This window comes from Dicentrarchus labrax, unplaced genomic scaffold (assembly GCF_905237075.1).
Source record: "Dicentrarchus labrax unplaced genomic scaffold, dlabrax2021, whole genome shotgun sequence".
Classification (NCBI taxonomy): Eukaryota; Metazoa; Chordata; class Actinopteri; family Moronidae; genus Dicentrarchus; species Dicentrarchus labrax.
The window spans coordinates 19874927-19901298 of NW_026136710.1; the positions used below are offsets into that span (position 1 = coordinate 19874927).

Here is a 26372-nt window from a genome sequence, read left to right on the forward strand (position 1 = left end):
TTTCTCTGGGACACGACAATATGATCGCTCCTTAGTAAAAAAAACAACAAATTAGAGTAGAAATGTAAAAGAAAGTTTAAAAATATATACATATAAAATGTACTAAGGGACCCATTTAAACAATCCAAAGCATGTGGTCTAAAGTGCATGACGTCAGTTCATTTAGTGTCCAACTCCACTTCTAGGAAGTCTTCGCTAGTTAAACGCCACACAATCTGGGAGCAAAGTAAGGCGGAAGGTGCAAAGGAGTTGTATTTAGTCTCTTAATAAATCACAGGTGTGTTTTGGGAGTAACATGAATTAAACCATCAGAGTATTATCTCCCATTCCCCTTAACAGCCACGTGTGCTTGCACCTGGCACATTGCTATTTAAATGATGTATTCTGCAAGTTGGAGAAATGAACAGTTTTCAGCTAAGGAAACGATCTCTGTTATTTCCACTGCACTCATACCTAGTACTCAGGTTGGTCACTTGCAAAGAAATGCACCACAGCAGTGACTTTGACAGCTACGGGTAGTGCATAGGGACAGCTGGCATTAGTCTCCAAATCATCTGACAGAAGATTACAGTCTGTTACAGCCTGGTGGGACAAGCAACATTTATAGCGGCACTCGTCTTCTTATATATTTGCTACTTACACAACATGGGTACTAGGCAGAAAAACATTCACTGTGTTGGTCAGAAACTAGCAATGATACTTGCACTGGGTGTAAGATAAGGCCTGTAGAAATCTGTAGATATTTTAATTAAAAATGCTGTATTTAGCTAGGAAGGTGCCAGTGACATATGAAGAAACCCTGAACTAACAAAACATATCTGCGTACAACAAGATGTCCACAGTCAGCAATGTGCAACAACAGGTTTCCTTTATGGTAGATAGCAAAAGCACTGAAGATTCAAAGAATAAAGAAATCAAAAAAAAAAGAGAAACAAAGCTGAAATTTCTGTGCTAGATTGGTAGGTTGAACCTAAAAAACAGACGGACAGACAGAAGCTTATGACAACTTAGTGCCAATATGACTCTATGCTTGTGAAAATGATATCTTTGGACAACAGCCTTCCTGAGAAATATTTTGCTCTGCAGTAGCTTTCACTCACTGGAAAACACATTACTGTTATCTTCTTAACTAAGACATTATAAAATCTGAGCTTAATCACTGTTGACACTTTGGCTCTTCAGCTTCCTGCACTCACGCATAGACGGAACTGTCGTGGTTTGACCAGTTTCTCCACTTCTACTTTTACTTCCACAACCACTTAGTGACAACAGGAAAAACTTAAACTTCTAAAGCAATTTGAGATCAGGAGTTCAATTTTTACACATCCAAAGTGGATGTGTAAAACCCTCGCAGGGCACATCCTCCATGCGATGACTTTCATTAGCCCTTTATTCATAGTCACGCTCGATGCTGATTGTACAAGTGCCTGATACTTATCCATTAACAGGCTGAGAGCAGTGAAAACCGGCACCTGTTCTCTAGTGTCTGAATGTGTTAGATCCAGAGCTGTAATTGTAATTTTGAGGTTTAAAATAGCATAAGAGCCTTCTAATTATTTTTATGATGATAATTGTATGATGATGATGATACCAATAACATAATAATAAGAGAGGATGTGCGCGAATCATTTTGGGAAGGATGTCTCTTGCAAACTTTTAAATTGATATGAGTAATGGATCAACGAGGAGAAATGTGCAACAATATTTGATCAGCTGTGCTGAATATATCACCAGAAATAGCTTGTTAACAGAAATACAGAACTATCAAAGGTAGTAGTACCCGTTGTACACACGTTTCACACAGCTGTAGCTGCACAGAGCATCAACTCCCACTGAACAGAAGGAAATGTGAAATGAGTCTGATGATTATGACAGCCTGCTCCACACACACACACACACACACACACACACACTACATTTCCTCCGTGTGAACGCACTCTCTGTCCTCTCCGCCGCAGAGATCGTACAGAAGGTGAGGAATGGTCAGAAGCCGTACTTTCGGCCAACCACAGACAGCAGATGCCACTCGGAGGAGCTGACCATCCTGATGGAGGGCTGCTGGGCCGAGGACCCCGCAGAGAGGCCCGACTTCGGCCACATCAAGATCTACGTTGCCAAACTCAACAAGTGAGACTTTTTCCTTTTGTCCTGTCTGATAGTGCTGTTCATTGAGAGTGGCTCCACACAAAATACAAAGCTATCTGCATGGCTAGATGGCACTAGAAGTACTTTTTTGTGATGTGGGTAAACTGACCATTTAAATGACAGAATTAAATTATGCCAAAACACAAGGAGCTGGAAGCAATCTTGATTAATTTAACACTTCCATCCTTGTTTTCAAGGCAGACATAATTTGACAAATTGAAATCGACAGAGGCCGTTCTTTTCCAGACTATCAGTATCTTTCCTGCCAAGCTCAACATGTGAACGGCGCGTTGAGAACCCTGATGTTCTTCTGACTGCCGTGCAAAGTGATACGTATAAGAGATTCAAAAAGGCAAACAGGAAAAAGAATCATGTTCTGGAAATCAGCAAGACAATTTTAGATAAAAGGCTCTTTGTAATTCCTGACAGGCAGTTCAAGACAGGAAGTGCTCTTTGCTGCCTTTCCATCTCTGAGTGTGTGTGTGTGTGTTTGTATGAGAAAGGGGAGTGTGTGAGTCCATGTTTCTGGTATTGTTTTCAATGATCCCATGAATCATTCATATGCATATTTTGGTTCTGATTTTTATGTTGACGCAGGAAGGGAGGAATGCATGTTTTCCCTCGAGTAGGGCAGCGCTGTCAGAAGGCGTTAGTGTATGAAGCATCCCTGCTGATACTAAGTGACACTAGAGCACACACACGCGCGCACACACACACACACACACACACAAACACATGGAAATACGAAATTTAAAGCACATTTTTAGATTTGAACTAGAGGCTGAAAGTAGGTTTTTGGGAAAAGTGTACAATACTAGCATACTCTGTATGTACAGATATCATTCATGAAATAGAAATAATACACTTAATTTGAAAAGTAGTAGAAACAGTGCAGAAAAACCAGAAGAAATACCACTATAGAGAAATTCAGAATATTCAGAATTTTACTTCGGTAAAAACACCAAAGTACTGGGGGTAATGTATCAAATATAAAATAGTTAATTCTCAAAGACAAAGTTAATGTATTAAACTGTATATTTAAGGGTAGAATTAGTGTTGAGGAGGGGTAAGCACAGTGCCTGAGTGAGTGCAGGTTCTAGCTGCCAGAGGTTGTAATATTCTGCCTGCCAGCTGCAGTGGACCTTCTGTCCGTTAGTTGTGACATGGAGATCAAAACACAGGTCATGGTTCATTACACTGAATGGCAACTTGGAGCTTTCTGCTTCTAACATGGTCATACTGTGTGGTCTCTAGCTTAGCTTAAAGACCCCCCTCTAGATGTGTAATTTCCACATTAAAATCCTCTAAAAGACATCTATGCCTTCTACCTCATTAAAATTAATAAAATAATTAAATTACAGAAAGCTCCGAATATGCAATCTTGTTTTCAAAATTTCATCATTCATTCATTTTTATCCTGCTGGACACAAGATGTCTCCTACTTCACTGTAAATCTACTTCTCAGTGTATGTGCACTGGTGGCTTCAAGTTTCTACATCACTGTACATGTAGCCTTTGGACATCTGGTGAAGGATGTCTGATTACCACTGGGCAGATGTGTTGCACAAGATCAGCCTATGTTGCTTTAATTTTATACTTCACAGTTATTGTGTTTGCATTCTTCAATTCACTTAGTGATATCGAGTGATGACGGGAAGGTTTACCTCGTCTTATTGCTGAATAGGACACTATTGTCATGCAATCAATAGCCAATATAATCACGCTGACAACCTTTCATTCGCTGTATTGGAGAAGTGGTAATCACAGTAAACAGGAGGTCTACAGCGGAAATGGCTGTGATAGATGTGTGTGATTGAAAAGGAGACAATTTCCAACCCTTCCTTCACCTTGAAGTGTCTTCTTCATCATCTACAATTTCCACTGGCATCGGAAACTTGAATGAAAACTCAAGCAGCCCAAACCGCCCAATCACAGTTCCTGTTGTCTAATGCACCAGTGATGTCATTATTGTAAAGGAGAACTTAAAGGTCCCTTTACAATCACCAGAGATAATATGTTCTGTTTAGCCAGCTTAGTGTGCTTGAAACAAGTAATCCATCACACTGAAGATTCTATCGCCTTTACATTTTTCGTTAAATTACATCACCATCATCCTTTTGTGAGCATGAATCGTCCTTGTCGGCGAGTGCAAGGCAGCTCTGATGTCAGAGATTTGATAGTTGGATGCCAAAGATGTTTGCGTTCATGGGCTACATTGTTGTGAAATCCAATCCATAAGACTACAGCTGCATTTCTTTGGGCAATCCTGTAGTATGTAGTGACTGCTGAGCCTTGAGCCTCGAGGACAAACAATATTTACGAGAAGGAAACTTTGAACTGTTGTTTTTTACTTGAAAAGGTTGCTGTTTTAATTTTACTTGTGGAGGCCAGACCATCTTTTTCCTCACCAACAGGGAAGAGTTTAGAATTTTAGAATGGGAATTTTAGAACTTTGCCATCGTAGTTTCTCCTAAACGCTAAGAAGGTGAGCGGTATTCATTTGGTTGCAATCTGCAACTTCACTGCTAGATGCCACTAAACCAGTGCCTATAGGAAGTTCAGATGTTGAACAAATAATGCAAATTCAACCAATAGTAACTGCTGAGGAGATACATACATACAAAAAATGTAAAAAATACAAATCCAGAAAGCTCCGACCCTTTAAAGATAAAATCAGCATGACAGCTGTACAACACTACAAATGCAAACTAAACACAGGTGCTTTGGGGAGTCTATAAGCAGATCTGTGTGCTTGGTGTGTTTTTCTCTCAGCCTGACCTCTCCTCTGTGAGCTCTGATGTGCCCAGTGATGTATAGCTTTCCATTTGCAGTGGCTTGGAGTCGAGAGCTCGACATGATTGACATTCTCAGAAGCACTCAAGGATGCTCTTGACAGCCGCATGCAAAGCTCCTCCTCGTGTGCATGAAGCCCCTCACCACAGAGGCCTGTGCGTTAATGCACTGTTTGCCGGTTATTTTCATTAGGTAAATGTATGTTGTTGACATGACGTGATGGATGGGCTGTTATTTTTGGTGTGTGTGTGTGTGTGTGTCTGTGCATGAGCTTGGGCTTGAAGGGCGCGGTAACAAGAGGGGTGTTCAGGACTACACGCTTCGGTTTAACACACGGGGAGCTGACACTTTGCCCGCCATGAATAGCTGACCTCTCCCCACACACATCGTCTCTCACTGTTTACCATCACTGCTTATACTGCAAAAAGGATTTATTTCTCTTTCTGTTCAGCATTAAAATGTTCCTTTTTTACATGTTCTAAAACAAATATTTTATTCATAACTGTTTTTTTAAAACAACTGGCACATCAGTCCACAGATTTGAGGAGAATGTAACTTCCTACAGCATGTTTAGCCGCTTTGTAAACAAGAAAGCACTCAGAGAGAGCATACCTTCGCCAAGACTACAAAGCCATCTACATTTGTTTTTGAAATAGTAGAGAATGTTTTAAATTTTTAATCAGCGTCTGGATCCAGATCTGCATCAAAATACAGTCATAGACAAACATGCTGACTGGCTGATGATGGTCATGATTTGCTGAAACTACGTAAATCCTGCCTGGCTTTCTACACTCAGACTCATGAGGTTATTTAAATTGATCTAAATGTATCAAGTTGCAGCAGTTCCCCTCCAGGTGAAATGCCATCATGTTTTGCGGGATCACGATTTCATATGTGCGTTGTTTGCATTTGGTTGCAATTGCACAATGTGTCAGTCATTTTTCTGTTGGAAGTTTCCTGGAAATAACTTGGAAAATATCCAGAGACAGTTATTGAAGTTAAAGCAGTTTTTGAGATCCAGAGAGATTTCCTTCTCCATTTACACCCAAGTAAATGATCATGTATTATTGGAAATGTTTTATTTTATGCTTGTCTGTAGACTGATTTCACCTTTTTACTGCTGTGCACTGATTCAAATATTCTCTAGTTTATGCTAGCAATTACTTGGAATTAATTAACTGGAAGTTTACCACTTGAAAACTGTCTCAACTTTCCCTAAATTTAATACCAAATTATATTAAACTTTGCACTTCCTTTCTAAGAATTTATAAGAAAATAAAGTGTTACTACTGTAGCAAGCTCATTCATATGTACAAAATCGTATGAATACTGGTGGAGATTGGTTGGAGGATTTAGAAAAAGGTTCAGCAGGTAGTTACTGCAGCAGATGCTACTCAGTAATATTGTTCTGTATTTTAATTGGGTAGCAGTAAGGTCCAACTCTACCGCCATGGCTACTGACTACATAGCTTAATAGAGTGGATTGTAGCTTAAAGGAGAGGGAATGGTTAGTAATGTGATTAATATAGTAAGGTTAGCTAATCTACATTGTTTATAATGCTTCACTGCTGGTGAAGAGGTGCATGATTCGGAGGATTCATCACCAAATTTATCTCCTCGATGGTTTTCTTTTTGTTTCTGTGGTTGTCATGGTTAAAGTTCAAGCTTTGTCAGCTCAGTGACAAACAACCTTGTGAAATACGAGAGCAGCAACCCCACGACCCCCTTTTCTCCCTACTACTGACCTCGGTTTCATAGCTGGAGACTGCTCGCAGACTGAACGCACCTTTATAACTAGAAAGTTCAAATAAAAAGAGCTTTATAAACGGACAGATGGTGTTGCTAGTGACACCAACAATAATGAGTTGTTCCTTGGTGCATGGCTTTCGATCAACAGACATACAAATGACTGATCTGATCTTTCTGACAGATTTCAGAAGAATGAGGCTTTAGCTCAGGATGCAGGGTTGAATCACTCACTGAAATGAATATTTTCTCATCAACATCACGCTCACCATAGAGACTGCTCTCAGTTTCCACCGTTACTATTAGTTTGGATGAATGGTGGGAATATGTGGATGTGATTCTTGGTGCAGTAAACAGTGCATGGCCTGTGTGATTGCGTTCAGTGCACTGATACTCATCACTGTCTTTCATGTCTCCCTCTGATGTTTTGTTCTTTAAACTTAAACAACATGTGGGTGTGTGTAGGATCTGTGACCCACAAGAAACATGGCAGGATGCCAGGCATTGATGCTTTTAGCCGCCACGGTGGTGTGGATGACTCACCGTCTTGCTCCATCGGAGTAAATGCGTGTACATGTGCGTGTGTGTGTGTGTGTGTGTGTGTGTGTGTGTGTGTGTGTGTGTGTGTGTCGTGTGCGTAAGCATATGAATGTAGAAATCTCCTGAGAAACACACATTATACAACACATGTATTATATAATTATAAAATACATGTGAAAGTCTACGATCACATCAGTAGAGAGGTAAATAGAGAACTTTCAGAGTGTCTGTTTTTCCTCCATGTTGGAAGGTAGCAACAGCTGCTGTGTGTTCGTATATAAGAGATACTGTAGTGATACTTGTAGTAGCATGCATTTCTGGTGTGTTTCCTGTTTTACCACTGCACAGAAGGTGTGTTTTTTTTTTTTTGACAATGGTTGCCTCTGTAAGGACTTTTAATAATTAGATTTTTACTTCAGTCATGTACACTGCCATTTAACCTCTGAAGTCACTGCAGTAATTATTACATAAAACTATTAAAGCTAAGAGAGCTGAGCCTGTATTTATTAAACTGAAAAGCTGCCCACCTGGGAAAGAGGAACTACACTAATTTAACACATAAAAGTATATTTACTTGTTGTGGCTAGTACTACTCAGCCTATAAAACCAGCTCTGTCAAGTCTGAGAAAATAATCCTGAAGATGTTGTCACTGTTATCTCAGCTTGGGTTTAGAAGACTAAAAATATTTGACCAGAAAGCTGCATTAAAAACTGGGCATTTACCGGGCAGGGAAGTTGTAACAAAAATATGCTGAGTTTTTAGAGCTTGGCCCACAATAGGAACTGAAATCAGGATATCGCAGCCTCTGCTGTCTCAGGTTTCAGCATCATCAAGCAGCTGAAGTCAGCCACATGCTCTCGGGACTCTAACATCCCCATTAACCTGTCATTCCTTGTTTTTCACACAATGCATTGAATGTTAATAACACCTCCTTGGCTTGACTGAAACTTTCCCCGCCTCTCTTAAGTGTGCTGATTCCATCAGTAGTTTTACATTTGTTTAGACAAGGGGTTCCACAAGGATCAATCCCTGGACTTGGCCATTTCTGACATTTAAAGTAAAAACAGTAGTTTTCACCTTGCTAAGTGACAAATAAGTTGTATTTTTCTCTTCATACACACATTTTTAATCCAGATGGAGCAGTTAGAATGTACATGATAAACACAAAAGTGTGAATAACAATGACTTAAAGGCAAATTTACATATCAAAGTCTGTACACAGGTGTTGGGGAGTACTACAGTATATGTGATTTTTTTTCTTAAAGCCTTTTGTGGCTCTAGGGGAGCTGTGTGAGGTCTGATAAATTGCCTCAAGTGATGTCACTTGAGTCTTGGTTTGGATATGAAAGACATTTGGGGTTGTGGAGTTAGAAAGAAGTGAGTTCACCAGACCTCTTTAGCCTGCTTGAGGCTAGCAGCTCGAGGCTACATCAGCCGCTCTTAGCGAAACACAAAAAAATGTCTGACTGTCAGCAGTTGAGTTGCATTGTGGGTAATGTAGGCACCAGGTTTGGACAAGAATCCAATCCAATCCAATCCTACCGTATGCGTGTAATTAAAAAAAAAGTCAAGCCAGACTATCTAAACCACTTAATTTGAAGATTGAACTGAAAGTGAGTGGACCAAAAATGTTTCCTTTTTGTGTTTCCTGCTCAGTCAGACTTCCTTTTACTGATGTTGCTGCGTTCATGTGTCTCAGCCAATCACTTTCCTGCACAGTTATTATCACAGATAGGAATGATGCACAAAACCACAAAATAAGACCCAGTTTGTATAAAACCAGAATGATAATGGCAACTGCCAATACAGAGGACCTGAGCTCTTCACTGACCAGGGGTTTGGGTGGATATTACCTAATTCTTCTCTGTTTGTGTTTTCCATAGGGAGGGCAGCACCAGTATTCTTAACAACCTGCTGTCCAGGATGGAGCAATACGCCAATAACCTTGAGAACCTGGTGGAGGAGCGTACACAAGCCTACCTTGAGGAGAAAAGGAAAGCCGAAAACCTCCTCTATCAAATTTTACCGCAGTAAGAAAAATTACAGTCACATTCACACTTTTGTCCTTCCCAAGCAATGGCTCAAAGCTCAAATTAACCAAGTAAATCGGGCGAGTGTTACCAGCGTGGCTCTATGACACTTGTCAATTGTGTTAAATCTCTGTATTAATTAAAGACTCGAAAACCCTCCCAACACCACGCTTTGTTAACAGATACACATTTCCCCACTGTGCGATCTTACTGTAGATGAAAGGGTACGGAGAGAGTGGACAGGCAAACTGCTCATTAACGCCAGACAGACAGACAGACATGATAGTGAGTTTTGGCGTTCAGCCAAATCCCATCTTTCTTAGCAATTTATTTTCTTTTCCTAATAAAGAATCTTTCTTCCTTCCAAGCCAACCAGACATATGAGAACGGCCTGAGAGAAAGGGCAGATATAATTTCTCACCAGTGTTTTTGTCTTTTGTATTATTTGATTAGAGAAGAGAAAATGAACATGAGCAGAATTAGCAAGAACCTTTGAACCTGCCTGTTCTGTAGATGTGTCCTGGAAAGACGAATCTTTAGATTTCTTGTTAAACCTGACAACAAAGCAGTCTCTTAGAGCCTGCGGTTCCTTGTTTGACCTTATTTTTTAATGCCTTTAGTCATTTAAGAACTTATCTTTGAACATTTTAACCTCATGTCGCTCTCGCTCTCTGCATCCAGTTCAGTAGCAGAGCAGCTGAAACGAGGGGAGACGGTGCAAGCAGAGGCGTTCGACAGCGTCACCATTTACTTCAGTGACATCGTGGGCTTCACGTCCATGTCTGCAGAGAGTACACCACTACAGGTAAATCAATATGTCTCTGCAATCCTCCATTGAAAGATTCACACACTGCAACTCGCTGTTTGTCTGTCTGTAACTTTGTGTTCTATGATTCCCATTGTCTGACTTCTTCAATATCTACCAAGCTAATCTAAAAGCTTTTTTAAAAAATCACTGCTCGTGATCACAGCTGCAGTGAATCCTCTTCCTCTATTCATGCATGAAAGTGCTCACCGGTATCAGGTCTCTACCTACAGTACTGTGTGTCTCATAGTTCCCACACGAGGGCCGCAACTCAAAATAGTACAGTTGTTAGATGGAAGAGTGTGTTGACGCAGAGTTGAGTCACATTCTGCCACCACATATCTCCCTCTCACTTGAATACCAAATGGAGGTTTCTGTGGACCTAATACATTATGATGATGTCACATCCAGGCAGAGGGACTGAAGTGTTGATGGACAATCAGACACCGTCAGAAGGAGCGGGATCACCACAAGAATGCACACTTGCTCTCCTGACCTTCATCTCTTTTCTCAAGTTGTGTGAAATAATTGTTCTTCTTGACAAGTGATAAAGGGGTCTTCAACTGATACAATGTGAATGCCCCTGCGTTTATATGCATTTATATTCATCTTTGACTAATACATTATGATAAAATTGGTTATACTGCTACAGCAAAATGTTATCCCTGTTTAACAGTTTCACTGGTAGATAATGTTGTATTGTGGTTTTATGATGTATAAGATCACTATCCTATTTGACGTTCAAATGTGACATCTTTGTAGAAAAATATCAACTGTAAATCACACTGTTGATTAAATATTAACCCAAAAAACATACAGAGGAGGTGAAAGCCAACAATAGTGTCTACAGCTGTTCCAGATACAGGCCCAAACACCTCCAACCCTGACACCCCCAGTGGAAAATGAACACTCCTCGGCCCTACTGTCAGCCAGTCAGTCAATCAAATACTTCACCTGACCTGTAATTGTAGTGGCCCTCCTTGATCACTCTAACCGCCATTTTAAAAATGGAGTGCATCACTCAGATACATCACTCCCCTTCATAACGTACTGTTGGTAAACATATGAAGGATGTCACCTGCATTCAGAGCCAGTCAGTGTAGGATTTACGGTATAATGCAGGGGTTGATTGCTTTATTCAGCCTGGAAGAGCCTCCACTGAAATGTAGTTGTGTATGATGATGTTTAATATGAGACAATGCAGAAGCATAGTGTTCAAGCAAGTGTTTCTTTACTGATGTACCACAGAACACATATATGTAATTTATATTCTTTTAAAACTCAAATCTGTTATTTTCAAGTTTGTTCATATACTGGGTGTTACTGAACATTTCAAAATATTTCTTATATTTCTTAATTTATTACGACGGAAAATATAGGGCTGTTGGTGGCCAGGCAGCCTTTAGGAATTGTGGATTCTGCCTTTAACAGTTCATTGTGGACAAAACGATCTTAGGTTTCTCACAGTCGAGACTGTAGTCCATCACCGTTTAAAATGTTCTCATTCACTTAAAACTGCCCACTCCAGAAGTTCAGCACAAAATGTCCTGACCAGATGAAGAGCCAGCTGGATTTTATTTCAGGTTCAGCTGCAGTTTATAAAAATGAACATTTAAAGAGAACGACTGAATAATAAATTGGTCTTTGAATAAACAGCCAACCTCTGACATTACTGCCACATTACAACCATAATTTGGTCAATTCAATACAGATTGTGTTTGTAATATTCCATCTGTGGATTTTGATTTATGATCCTGTAAATGTGTTTGTCAGTGAGCCTCAGCAGGCGACTTTCCAACGACAAACAAACAGAGATAATGTGGGAGACTGTGAGGTTTTAGCCTCTGAATCTGTCAGACTTCTAACGAAAGAAAACAGCTTAAGATGTCGGATTTAAAGTTTGCGTTTTTACATTTTTCTTTAAAGATTCAGCACTCTCAACTGACATACAGACTGTAGGCTCAACAGTTTCAGTAAGTCATTTCAATAAAACTGTCTCTCTACAGGTCGTCACATTGCTCAATGATCTGTACACCTGTTTTGATGCCATCATCGATAACTTTGATGTATACAAGGTAAGTCAGCATGATCAGTGGGAAGAATTTATATCTTACTTTATGTTAAAATATGCAACTCAAAGGTTTGACTACATGCGTTTTATAATGTGACGGCTCGAGTAGGAAACAAAACCTCAAACACCAAACGTCTCAATACTGTATACAATATCTTGGAATACAGCAGAACAACTATATGAATTCGTCCCTCAGGTGGAGACCATCGGAGACGCCTACATGGTGGTGTCGGGGCTTCCGGTGCGGAACGGAAAACTGCACGCCAGAGAGATCGCTGGGATGTCGCTGGCGTTGTTAGAGCAGGTCAAAACGTTCAAGATCCGACACAGACCCAACGACCAGCTGAGACTCAGGATAGGTATACACACAGGTGAGTTTGAACTCAGCCAGTCCATCTGCACCGAGGTGACCTGGAACCACAAGGTCTCAGATTCAGTCGCTCATAATGGCTCGTGTCCAATCTGCTGAGGTGGCCTTCACCCAAAGCACCGATGAGTCAGCACAATCAATTAGTTTCTTGCCCAATGTGTTTCCATAGTAGTTTGATAAAGTATGTTTGTTTATCCAGCTGGTCATTTTCAGTTGAAAGAAAAGCTGCAGTGTCTAAAGCTGATAACTAAACGTTTTTCTCATGGCAACTGAGTTCTTACTTGTATAGTGAGTCTGCTTACAACAACAACAACAACAACAACAGCTGCATCCATCTCATCCCCGCTCGTCCCCATTTTTTAGCCTGTTTTTCTATATATATATATATATATATATTTCTTCCTCGTTCTTGTTTTTTGAATCCATCAACAATCGATTGGCTTCTGGTGCAACAGCCAGTAATGAGCACAACACCAGATCTTTTTAAATTATCCAACAAATCCCAAGAAGGGGCCAGTGATTCAGAGGTCTGAACCAGGCTACTTGAATATTATTATGAGAACATTCAGTTCCAGCTTCCATTAAAAGGAAGCACAGTTAGCTGTCCAAGTATGTGTTATGTGGACAAACTGGTCAAAGAGCATGACGCCTCTCTTCCCACCCCTAAAAGGGTTTTTGTCTGATCTACAATTGGTTACAAAAATACTGCAAAAAATAGACAAATAGTTTCAGGATTAGAACTCAGGGGATCATAAATAGACGGTACGTCAGGGATGTACTGTACATCAATGTGATTGTGACAGTGGCATGACAAAATCTGCCTATGAGCACACTGTTAACTAGTTAATGTGCTTAAGTAAATACTATATCAATGTTTCTCAAACTTACTACACAACGCACCACCTCAGGAAATATTAGGCTCTAATATAAGTACCATCATTATGACTACAGACAGATTACACAGGAGGCAGCTTTATTCCTAATAATAAGATTATTTATTGTTGAATGTTGAATTATATATATAATTATATATATAATATATAATACTATATATATATATATATATATATATATATATATATAGTATTTTTTTGTATGAAAGATTTTGAAGTAAACATTGCCATGAACTTTGAATTTAAAAATACAAGAAAGTAGGTTGCCTGTATTGGCTCTAGGTACATCTAATAAACTGGCAACTGAGTGCACATCAAGTGTCAGGCACTTATGATTTATAACTTCCCACCTCTGGATACCAATGCACTGACTGGACATAAACACTCCGGATGTTTTATCTTGAACTGTCTGCAGCATTTAGTTTGATGTACTTTACAAGAGGCTTCTGACACAGTATTTAGTCTGTATCAGCTCATGGCAGCACTGTTTATATTCTTATTCACACTCTTGACATGCAACAGAAATGGACCAGCGTGCGTAGGTTGGTACTTAGCATTGTCAGAGTCATTTAAAGCATTCGGAGCACAATTTGAATTCACTCACACTCTGTCGTCCTATTTAAAAACATTTTCTCTGCGGTGGTTGTGTGATAATGACAGGATGCCAGATATTATTGGGTTTTCTGCCGTAAAATGTGACTATATTTAGCTTGTGTGTCACAGGTCCAGTCTGTGCCGGCGTGGTCGGTTTGAAAATGCCCAGATACTGTTTGTTTGGAGATACTGTCAACACGGCATCTCGAATGGAGTCCAACGGAGAGGGTGAGTGTCACTGTCACTTGTTTTTGTTCTATTTTTTGACTCCGGTGCCTGCTGGATTTTATACCAGATGTCTCCAGACAGATCTGGATTTTCAACAGGAAGGAACATGTTTTACACCAGTTTATGTGCTGGTGACCATGTCCTCATTCTTTGCATTGTTGTTTTTCAAGGACTTTCAGGCTTATTTTCTTAGATTGTCGTCACTCTCCTGTGTATAATGTATATTTGTCATTCAGTTGCACCATATTGTTATTCTATTTACTGTATCCTGGTAGAGGGATCTCTTCTTCCTGAGGTTTTTTTTTCCTTATCTGAATCGATGTACCAAATGACAATCTACATTAGGGATCATAATAACTTCTACTGTACATGAGACATTTTTCATTCAGGAACAGTGTACATGGTTTTAACCTAACGCAGCTAAAGAGGTTATTCCATTTTCACTCTGTCTTACTTCTCTACCATGTCTGTGGCTCTCAGGCCTAAACTCCATCCTACTGAAGAACACACAGTGTTTGTGTGTTTTAATGAAGGAACATGTCACCCAGTGCACAACAGTTTGACTCACTGATGTGTTTTTAATAGTTTTTGGACAACAGTGGAGCTCAATGGTATAGAGGAGTACGTTTATCAGGCATAGGAAACACACTCGTTAGTAGATCAATTCAACACTGGTTTGGTCTGTTCATAGGTTTTATTATCCTCCAGCTTTCATTGTTTGGTGTAATAGTGATACTGTTTTACTGAGAATGAGAGATGATTACCTGGAAGTAGTGTGAGTGTAAGTATTTGTTGATTATGCTGTATTCTTTTTAAATTGACCTCAGGAAGAGTAGTTGTTGCCAAGGTAACAATTAGTGGAATCCAAATAAACAGTACATAAGCACTTACTCAGTTGAACAGTTAATTCAGTCTTGTACAGTTTTCAGTAGACAGAACATACTGTAATCTCTACCTTAGTTGAAAAGTCATTTTCCCTACCATTGCTGAAGTGTAAATGAGTATCTGCCAATGTGGTTGGATGGAAACATTCCTCAGTAAAATATGACTTCAAAGATGAATAGAAGACATATTGACCTGCCGCGGCCTATTCTTCCACACTGACGTTTCTGTCCTTAACTGGCAGTGACAGGAAGTAGTGTTATGAAACTGTGGTTGGATATTTTGCGAGCGAATCATCAGATGTATTGATTAACTACTGAGTCGCTTCCTGTATTGTTCCTCCACTGGTAAATAATTGATAGCACTTACAGCTAAGGGCCCTTAGCCAGCGATAAACTGTGCAGCCTGAAGCTTCACAAAGCAATCACGTCTCACATCTCTGCACTGTGTGCATTAATTGGACAAAACAATACAGATTTTCATCACCGTTAGCATTTCAGCCGCTGGCGTCTGACGGGACTGAGTGCATCGGCTCGTCTCACTCCTCAGGTTCCTCCTCCGCTGTATGTCCGGAAGCCTGAGATGAAAGCAGCGTAGGGGTAATTCAAATATTGTTAGCGTGTCATTGGCAGAGTGGAAATGCTCAGTCTTGTCTGTTGTGCTCTTGGTGTGTTTTGCAGCCTTAAAGATCCACGTATCCTCGGCCACCAAAGAAGTGCTGGATGAGTTTGGCTACTTTGATCTCCAGTTACGAGGAGACGTAGAAATGAAGGTAAGAACCTTTCCGTTGCTTTTTGTTTTTGTCAAAACTGAGTAAGTTGAAGCACCAGGAAAAGAGCCAGCATTGCACTAACAAAGGCAGCCCCGCTTGTGTTTGTGACCGCTGAATAAAATGTACTCACACTGCAAAAAAACATCCGTATGTGCAACTCATTTGGCATCACATTCAGACTTTTCTGCCAACAGGGTAAAAAAAAATGACACTGGTTTCTGGTGCAGTAAGAGTAGACAAGACAGAAAGTGAAATTGTATTGGAAATGGATCAAATTAAGTTTAGTGTAATAACTTTTTTTTTTTTTTATTGTGTGATATTTCTACATTTTAAACTGGACAATAACTCTGTACAATGGGGCTGCCAGCTGCGTCTCAAATGTTTATGCCATTAATGTACAAACCATTAAAGAACTCCAGTGCTGCTTCATGGACTGTGCTGCAACTACAGATTATTTTCAGCATTGTACTCTTTTTTTAGTATGCTAGTCTGTTATTATCTATCTATTATCTTAGTAATCAGTTGTTCACTCTGCAAAATCAGGGCTTTGCCCTCAGTGTTTCTGGGAATGTGGGGATTTAACAACCTTAGGAAGAGTCGTTTACATTATATACAGACATGAAACACAGTGGTTGTTTAAAGGAGAATTCTGAAATCTTAATGAACAATTAGATACATAAATATAATGTCAGCTTTCTGTATCCAGTAACATTTCTTAGGGGGGCTGTGGGGTTGTGTTGGTAAAATCTGGACATAAAGTCCTTTATGATATCCGAGATCCCAAGGTGACGTCTTCAAATAGCATGTTTTGTCTGACCAAAAGTCAAAACCCAAAGATATTCAACTTACATCCTCACATTTGATAAACCAGAAGCAGCAAATGTTGATTAAGACTGAGACAAATTTGGACCAAACAAGGCTGTAATTGACAGCAGCATTATGCTGTGAGCATTATGAAGCAATGAGTGTGAAGAAAGGGTTGATTTCCCTCTGATTGTGCACAGTGCTGTGGAGAAAGGTGCAGGTATACGCTGAGTTGCAGTAACCATCAGGGTCACTCTTAAACGAAGGGCAGCCTTATAGAGGACATCACCCCCACCCCCCAACTTCATCTCCATTGATGAACCTATTGATTTCTGTGTTTTTCCAGGGCAAAGGCAAAATGAGAACGTATTGGCTTCTCGGGGAGAAGACTGATGTGTATGTTATCTGAGAGGCCTGCTGATAATGTGGCAGCAGCGGTGGAGACGACAGCAGAAGCTCCGGTGGCCGAGCCACTACTTTATTTGTTCTAGAATAAGTCCTTATTCGTGATTTCCGTGCAGAGGAAAAGAGAACGACACCATGTGACAAAAACAGAGGAAATTCCAGGTATATTTATTACCTGCATACTGTAACTGCAAAAAAACAGAAAAGGACAAAAAAAATAGAAAAAATATTGTAAAAGTTGTTTTTGTATGAAGAACCTTTCTGTCCTGAGAGTGAGTACTTTTCACTGATAAATTCTTATTTTTTGTGCTTTCTATATTAAGATTTGTATAATGTGTTTGGAAGTCAATAATGTATTAATATTTCCTTGGAAAATCTGTTGAAGTTTGGAGGCACAGCGTTACAATTGATGTCACTGCAGGGGTTCATCAACCGTGTTACACAGTACAAGATAATATGTATATATGTATATCCAAGATACTGTAAGATATTTTGTTCAATAAACTGAGTAAAACGCTCTTTTTCCATTTATGGACCAGGCTTTATTTTTATGCTTTTGTTGTCTGGAGTGTGGTTAGTTATTGATGTTTGCAGCCACAAAGGATGTAACATGAGAAAGGCAGAAAAGAGCCCTGATGAGTCTGTTCTTTATGCATTAACTTTAAATTCCAACTCACTCAACTCTCCGAATACATCTGGGCCACATCCTCCTGACAATACTCACCCAAATGATTTCATCCAAGTTTAACCCAGAAAGAATTTATAAATGACCTTGTGCCACGTGCCCCCGAAATACTGGATGTCCCGCTAGAATTGCACATTTAAAAGGCAGGCAGGGCCAATGCAGAAGTGTAGAAGCCAGTTGAGCAGAGGGACAGTCTCCCCGGTGTAACCTTTAGGGAACGTCTGTTAAAATGAAGCTGCACCTCAAAGATTTTCTATTTTTATCTTCTACTAAATATCAGTTCTGCGCTTCTCTCTCGTAAGTCGTGACAATTAGTTCAGGTTTATCCATGCCGCTTTACATTTCATGATGCTGCCAGGATTATAATATTATTATAATTTAAAATATAACAAGCATGCTATTAAGCATCTGAAGCCTAATTAACTGCAAGCAGTTGTGGACCTGTGTTATCTGTCCACGAAGAAGAAGAAGTGGAGAGGAGCGAGTCGGCAGCAGGCAGCTGCGTGTTTCTTGTAATGACATCACCGCTCATTAGATGCTCATTATCAGTTGTGGAGCGGGGGCATGGGCGCTGTGTGTGGCTATGTGTTGGTGTGTGTGTTTGTGTGTTTCATCTCTGCAGGAGAACAGCTTCCCCTCCTGCATGGCTGTAATTACCGCCCACTTTCTCACAGTGACACACTGCCGCCGCCTGTTAGAGCCACAGCGAGCAGAGCGAAGGTCTCCGCCGAAGCCTGCGTGTCACCGCAGGCTTTAATGCTGAAATTATACTTTTTTGTGTAAAAAACAAACAGACACACATTATTGTTAAGCTGACTATTTTCTATGTATCTCTTAATAAATGTCCAGAGAGGGTCTTTAATAGTTCCCAGTAAAACTGATTTGGTGACTTAGAGGTGAAAAGACATCTAGGCTTCCATGCAGATTATAGATAAGTTAATGCTGGTTGAGTAGACAGTAGAGGTGTGATGTGTATTTTTTGGCTGTTGATTTATTAATTGCTGTATTTTTTTTAATTCTGTGTAATTACACTCTCTCTGCTCTGAATACACACTGAAACGCAGTCCTTGACCTGCTGTTGAAACAGCAGTTATATAGTGAAGAGTTAAGTGGAGATACAGTTTGTGTATCACAATGACATTCAAGTCATAAGAGCTACACATCCGTTTCTTTCAAAGAGAAATCCACAGAAAAAACCAAGGTCACTTATTGCTGTTGTAAAAATGTCCACAATCCTTAAAGACGTTTCCTTGCTCAATTTGTACAACATGAGAAAAAAACTAATGCATTTTTATGTGTGAAAATATAAAATAATTAAATGTTACATAAATCTAGATACATATAATATTCTAACCTTTTTAATTTGGGTGTGGTTGTACAAATCAAGCAAGGACATATAGTAGGAATAGATGGATTATCGGACCTGATATTCAGCATTTTTATTGATATTTTTTAAAAATCTGATTGTCGATCAAATAAATTAGGCCTGTTCCAATTCCAATTCCAATACCTGAACTTCTGCTACTAACCCCGTATGATTGCTTTCTTTTTTTTTTGAAACTGGTAAAGGTGGAGCTAGTTTTGATTACTATATACTGTTGGGTAGCTTAACCTGTAATAATTTATCCTCATTTATGAGATTATCAACTTCTTCACCACCTTCCCAAAACTCACAAGGGGGAGCAATAACATCGTTCCACAGCAGCCGCACTGACAAGGCTACCTGCAGATGAGTCTGAAGACAGCGGCCAACCGAGTAATTGATCGATCACTACTATCGGCCCTGAAATAACCATAAAGGTCATTTCTGGGCCCCATCTTTATTTAGATTAGGAATCAGACACAATTTAGGAAAAAAATGTTTTATCATGTAGTAGACAGATGGTTTAATCCAGAGTTAGAAAGGTTTAAAGGATTATAAAAATACTACTGTAATTCTTCTACATGAGGCACAAACTGAGACTAGTTAGGACCTGCTTCTGAAATATCATCACGTCAATGCTGTCAAAACAAGGTCTGCGCATAAAAGTCAGTGGTCACCGGCTCACCTGAGGGTTCAGATCAGGAAAATCCACCCCATATATACAGTATGACACAGATTCCCATTAATGTCCTGTTTACAGCTCAATATTTACCAGAAAAAGACCAAAATGATACACAAAAATCAGAGACACAACTGAAATTAAAGAAAATGAAAATTGCTGTCGCATTTCATTAGAAATGTTAAGTACAAATTTGCTGCAAAGCCTTGTGTTTTTTCCTGTATCATCCCATGAGATAATTAAATGTTTGGAGAGAAAAGCTGCATAAACATAAGCTAAAATTACTTGTCGCCATAGCTACCGCCTACTAATCCCTGTTGAAAGCTCAGAAAGGATCAGCAGCGCCTGGAATTGTCCTCTGATTGACAGAACACATATGTGAATCTGTACCATGCAACGTGTGATTCCATTGTGTTGCATTGTGTTTCACATGTGCAAGCTATGGGCCTGTGAGCACAGGTCTTGGTAAAGGTGGAGAAGCACTCTCTGGGCTATTTGCTGAGCCCTGATAGGTTTTCCTGTGATTTTCTCCAAGGACAATGGCAAGATATTTACTCTGTGTGGGAGGAAAGTGCGGCTTTCTGTTCCTCAGCACCATTCGATTGCAATAATTAGAGGTTTCAAAAGGTGACAGAGAAATGATACAAAAAGATGAATGGAGCCTGTAAACAAACAACACTCACTGGTTACGCCAAGGCAGCGTGAGGAAACTGTACAAACAGTCCAGCTACCAGAGGTGCTACATCTGTTGTCACTCTTAAAGAATCTAACTTTTAATATCATGACCTGGATCTATCTATAAATCAGTTGGTAGCAAACTTCTGTAGTGTCAGCCAATCACAAAACATCCACAGATTAAAGTGGTATAACAAACCTACCTGCACATCTTACTTTTACAATTCATGCAGTTTAGATTAAAGAGAGAATTCCCAAGGTCCAGTGTGTTGGTTGAGTCAAGGGGTTTCAGTTGGTTTCAACCTGCAATCTCACCACTAGACATCACTAAATCCTACACACTGGTCCTTTAACAGACCTTACTGCCATTACATGTTGTAATAAGGAGCCTACTGTGGGACTTTGTGGATGTAAGTCCATGGTGCTCAATGTAAATCTTGCCAGTTTCTGTAAGGCTCCAGATGTGTGAACTTGTTATCTATGACAACTATAGAATTTAGGTCATCATTACTGTCACTCATTAGTTTTACAGGTAACACTGTAACTCCAATTAACACCATTATTCAAACAGCATTTGTCTCCATATGTCATCCATATTACCTCCTCCACTCACTTTCAGTGGGTCATACAGTCTGTTCCTGTAGCAAGCTCAGTTTGTCAGCTGGTTCAGTCAGCTGCACAACTGTAATACCTACAAATTAGCATGTATAAATATTGAGAGACAACTAATACATAAGAAGAAGTTTGTGTGATTCAACCCGATTTAATTTAGTGATGTGTAAATCTCCACATACACACTTCTAGCTACATTATGAGTGAGCTTAAGAACAGCTGGTGCAGCTGGACGCTGATGCTGATACCCTAATAGTGACAAGAGGAAACTACATTTTTAGTTATGCTGAGCACCAGTCCATGCAAATAAATCCCACTTTTTCCACTATACTTATCCAGTCTGTTTCCACTTCATGAAAGCATTTACATGTGGTTATAATGTTTATACATACATGTATGTGAATGTACTGAAAATGATGTGGTTAATATTTCCAGAAGTGGCAGCAGAAAACTGGTAGTTTGACCCAACAGACATAGGACATATGGCACGTACAGAGATCCAAACTTCATCAACATAAAATGTGGAGTGGAAAAGGGAGAGGAATATGTCAGAGGGAGGCCAAACGAGAAGCAAGATGAGAGAGAAGAATGAGGAGCACTGCAGCTCTGTCTCTTCATTCTTTTACTGGTTGTATACTGGCTGCGCTCTGCTCTGTGTTAATGCTTTGGGTCAGTACTGACCAGAGTTACACACAGTGCTGACAGATACCGTAAATAATTATTTTTAGAAAACCAAACATGGAGGAACCAGTTCAGAGATAGTTTGCAGGTTGGCAGGTTTAAAGTCCAAATGTCAGTGTACTGCTGTCTGTGATTTGTCAACATAACATCAGCTCAGTGTCTGCTGTAGATTTCTGCTATTTCATGTCATTTTAATAAGCATTTGTATATACATATGTAGTGAAGATATGTTAGACAGCACTGTTCTCAAGAGAAGATTCTGTGCTTGTTTTCAGGTTTGACAATGACCGCTAAACACCAGAGGGGTCACTGTTGTCGAGAATGACAATAACCTTTAAAGTGGATTAGCTCTTTAATATCAACTGCTAATGAAGTGTTGTAATGGGAGAATCTGACATACTGTCTCAGTTATCAGGTGGGAGATCGATTTCATCCAGCCGCTCACTGATGGGGGTGCTGAACAGGGCTGACTTCCTGAAAGGTGCTTTCAGGGTCTGTACGGCGGTCACACCCTGTGACACAAAACAACAAAAAGATAATGTTAAACCATGATCAATCTTACTGTACATGATGTGTGCTTAGTAGACATGAAGGCTACAGAATCATAATTACAGACACAAAATAATAAAGGAGGACACTTTGCACAGAGCAGAGAGGGAGTAATGGGGGAAAGAGCTTTCAGTAGAGTATATACACATCCTCCTCTTGACCTACATGGATACATGCAACTCTAAGAGCAGCTGCTGCTGCTGTTGTTATTGTCGGACATTATATGGTGCCATTAGTGGAGGTACATTATTTCTAAAGAAGACACTAAGCATGGACAAACTACAGACAGAAGTGTTCAGCATCAGCGAGAGAAACTGACTCTGATATGTATCTCATATATTCCTTTTGGCCCATAAATAAATCCCTTAAAGGAACTGAAAATAGTTAATGTGTTTTTAGTGTTTAGTCAAAAATATAATCATCAACACCAGCAAAAAAACAACAAAACATGACACAATAAGTCCAAAAAGTCTGACATACCTGTATCTGCTGGTAATTTTCACTCCAAAATGTGACGGCCTGGTCAGTCTTATAATCATGAACCTGGAAACGAGACGACAAGAACACACTGTCAAATGAACGGCACTGTGAGGGGGATTTTCTTCCTGCTGCTCAGCAAGGGTTCATTTTATCATTGACTAATCTACCTTTTCTTTGATTAAATCTGATTAATTGTTTGTGTATAAAATGAAAAACGTGACACATGCCTATCAGACATTCCCAGATCTCAAAGTGAGGTCCTCAAACTGCTTTTAGTCCAGTCAACAAGTAAAAAAAAAAAAAAAAAAGAAAAGATTTTATTTACTCTGATCTGAGACATAAAAGCTAATCTTGTTAATTCTCTTCTAATTGACAATTCATGGATTATCAAAATTGTCACTGATTAGTTTTCTACAACCTGGCTACATTTGTCTCTAGTTACCTTCTTAATAATAATAATTCTTAATCATAATGAATATTCTTATAGTCCAGAAATATTTGCTGCAGCTGTTGGAGTCGTCATATAAATAGAGTGGTAGCTGATCTTATGAGAATGGTCTAGAATTGTAATTCTTATCTGTGTATTAATGATAATGAAAGTTTTTACAACAGAAAACATTACTTTCTGGTTCTATGTCTACACTCAGCCCTGTCCAGTTGATGAGTGGCATTCCTTCTTCAAGGACGACATTATACCTCAGAGGAGCTGAGAAATATCCAATATTGTCAAAGACAATAATGGACTTGTGATCTGCATTGTTTTTGTTTGACTGTAGTCTTCCTAGAAGTCTTCTGCTTTTACAGGCTTCTTTATGTTTGTTTGTATTGTCTGTTGCCCGTCTTCTTGCTTATGTTAATAAAAGAGAGGAAGAGATGAGAGGAAAACACAAACAACTACGACTACTACACAACAAAGCTACAGTGAGTATATCTGTACGTGCTCCAAAAACACACCAACAGTCCCATCAGTGCTGCAGTCTAAACACACCTCTCCTGTAAGAGAGTAATGGGTCAGCCAGCAGTCTTTGGGTTTAACTGGTATCTGGCTTACTTATAACCTAGCTGGATCACCATGGTAACCTATGCTGCTCAGCTAAACTGCTCTGGAGTGGGTTAAATTCGAGGGATCACAGCAACATCATTCCTACAGGATCTTGACCTGGACCAAAGTACTGAGTTTGCAATAAAGAGACGAGAAATAAAGAACACATAGTGAGCTTTTAACACATCAGAAGAATCACTCTGCTTCACATCATAATTATGTCCAAGAGTCTGTAGAAGAAAACATTTTGCACAACCACATGTCCATTCTGGGTACAAAACAGGCTTTCTAACAATCAGGCGGGTTGCAGTTTACACTAACACACTAATGATGATTATACTTTACCACACTACCAGCCTAATAAATGCAGACAGCTGCTGATCTTACTCTCTTATTCCATCACTGCAGCTCAGGATAACAAGTCACATCATCTCGTCATATGAAGTACTAACGAGGTAGAGCAGGTCGTCCACTAATCGGAAGGTTGTTGGTTCAATCCCTGGCTGTGTCAAAGTATCTGAAGATAGAAGATACTTCCCCCCAAATCGCTCCTGATGCTGTGTCATCCATTGAATGGACTTTGCCATCAGTGTGTGTGCTACAATGTGTGTGAAAGGGCGAATGTGGCATGTAGTGTAAAAGCGCATTGAGTGGAGTGGTATACAAGTACAGGACCATTTACTACAGCTCATGGTTTTGATGATATTGCTCATGACTGGCTTGTAATTAATAACTCTTTCAAACGAATGCAGTTATAGCTGCACTGTTCACACTACAGTGGATGTCTACTTTAGAGTCAGTCCTACACTCGTTTCCTTTAAAATTGGCTAGTAATTTGAAACAGGCACAGGCAATTATATGTAAAATAGATGAAAACACACTTAACACACAAGTCACAATCATGCAAATATCAAACTGTTGCAACATATTGCGCAACATCTTAATACCAATACCAGTGAAGTTGTGTTTTCTGTATAACAATAAACAACCTATTGTTCTGGATTCAACACAAAAGATTTGATCTCATCACTGTTCATGAACATGCACACACACACACACACACACACACAGTGTAGCAAGTATACTTACTTGTGTTGTTTCAGGGGTGAGAGGCACAAATCCCTCCACACAGAAATCTGTCTGAGTTGTGGAGCAGAATTCAGTTTTGGGAGTCGGTGGTGTCCGCTCAGCATGAATCTGCTCACTGTGAAAACGAGATATCCTCAGTATCTGGTAGTGTTGGAAGATCACATCTTTTACTTAAATAAAAGTAGCAAAAAATGAAAATACTCAGTTGAAGTACCTCTAAACTGTACTAATATAAAATAGATGAAAACACATGCTTATGTGTATGTTTTCAGCATGTTTAAAGTACAGTACTTGAGTAAATGTGCTTACTTTTATTTGGTCTTGAGTACTTTGGTACCAAGCAGCAGCAGTGTTTTTTGGTGTTTTATTTTCAGTAACACTTTAAAGATGGTCTGGTTCCCTCTTTGTGGTCCAGCACAATTAAGTATTTTTCAAAGGAGTTGGATAAAATAATAGAATTATTAGGGAAATAAACTTATATTACTATAGAATCTACTCAAAGGTCCTGCACACCCACACAAGTGTTTTCACCGTTTTTTTTGGCTGAGCAGACCTCAGCTAAAGTTGGGCGGAGTCATGTTGGGACTTGCATGAAGTCACTATAGTTCATGTACTAATAGGGTACGTGCCAATTTGTGATCCAGAAATCCACCATCATTAAGGATGTTCCATTGCTCTTATGTCTGCTTTGGGGGTTGATGAGTGATGAGGGTTGAGGCTTTAGCAAAGACACACGAACCCGTCCTCCAGACTTCTTTCATCTTTCATCTGAATTCTGTTGCAGCCAATCAGCTTGCTTTGAGGCCACATCACCATATCACTGCATTTGTGCAGACAAATTAGTTAATATTACCACCAATGTTCACATTCTCCTCCTCACCATCTAGTTACAGTAAGTGTTCATTTAAATGTTCATTTTTACTATTACAATCATGATGATGTGACATTTGTTGGGGTCTGTACCAAACAAACATGTTTTCTTAAATCTGGAGAACAAGATTGGTAGGTCAGGGCATCTCTGCAGCACTTCATTGTAAAGCTGTTTTGTCACATATTTTAGCTTTATCAAACAACTGCAGCTTCCTGTGATTTGCAGACTGCACTTGGCCACATATTGCATTAATTGTGCAGCCCTACTAAAAATAGCTAATTCAGGCTATTTATATGGTCTGACTACACCTACTAGTAATGCTGGAAACCATCTTAGAACAATGCAAGTCAGAATAAACTGACTTTTTCCCATTCTGCTGACAGTGCCTGAATGCAGCATAGACACAAGTGAGAAAATGGGGATACAGTTAACTGGCTTGTATTGACAGAAATGGTGCATGGTGTAAGTTGTCCAGTCCTAACAGGTGTAAGCACAGAAGAGTGAGGCAGCACACACAGCCCACACAGTCCTGAGAAGAATTCTAATCAGTGCAAACAACTGAGTGGG

General features: G+C 39.6%; 2 protein-coding genes across 5 annotated transcripts in view; one reads left to right on the forward strand and one right to left on the reverse strand.

The window, feature by feature from the left end:
• Window positions 1-17610, forward strand: part of npr2 (natriuretic peptide receptor 2) — a 56043-nt gene extending 38433 nt beyond the window's left edge. The window contains exons 15-22 of the mRNA XM_051411694.1: window positions 1959-2127; window positions 9109-9255; window positions 9937-10060; window positions 12067-12135; window positions 12328-12502; window positions 14118-14216; window positions 15779-15870; window positions 17021-17610. Coding sequence (XP_051267654.1) covers window positions 1959-2127; window positions 9109-9255; window positions 9937-10060; window positions 12067-12135; window positions 12328-12502; window positions 14118-14216; window positions 15779-15870; window positions 17021-17083 — 938 coding nt within the window. The 3' untranslated portion in view covers window positions 17084-17610. The remainder of the gene's footprint in view (window positions 1-1958; window positions 2128-9108; window positions 9256-9936; window positions 10061-12066; window positions 12136-12327; window positions 12503-14117; window positions 14217-15778; window positions 15871-17020) is intronic.
• spag8 (sperm associated antigen 8) overlaps window positions 1-26372 on the reverse strand; it is a 40323-nt gene that overhangs the window by 11465 nt on the left and 2486 nt on the right. For 2 of the 4 annotated variants that reach the window (XM_051411703.1, XM_051411704.1), the window contains exons 4-6: window positions 24935-25049; window positions 22804-22866; window positions 22175-22286 (exon numbers count right to left, since the gene is read on the reverse strand). In XM_051411703.1, coding sequence (XP_051267663.1) covers window positions 22179-22286; window positions 22804-22866; window positions 24935-25049 — 286 coding nt within the window. In that variant the 3' untranslated portion in view covers window positions 22175-22178. Of the gene's footprint in view, window positions 1-14891; window positions 15676-19610; window positions 22287-22803; window positions 22867-24934; window positions 25050-26372 lie in introns of those variants that run through there. The other 2 variants (XM_051411701.1, XM_051411700.1) reach the window with 2 other exon arrangements.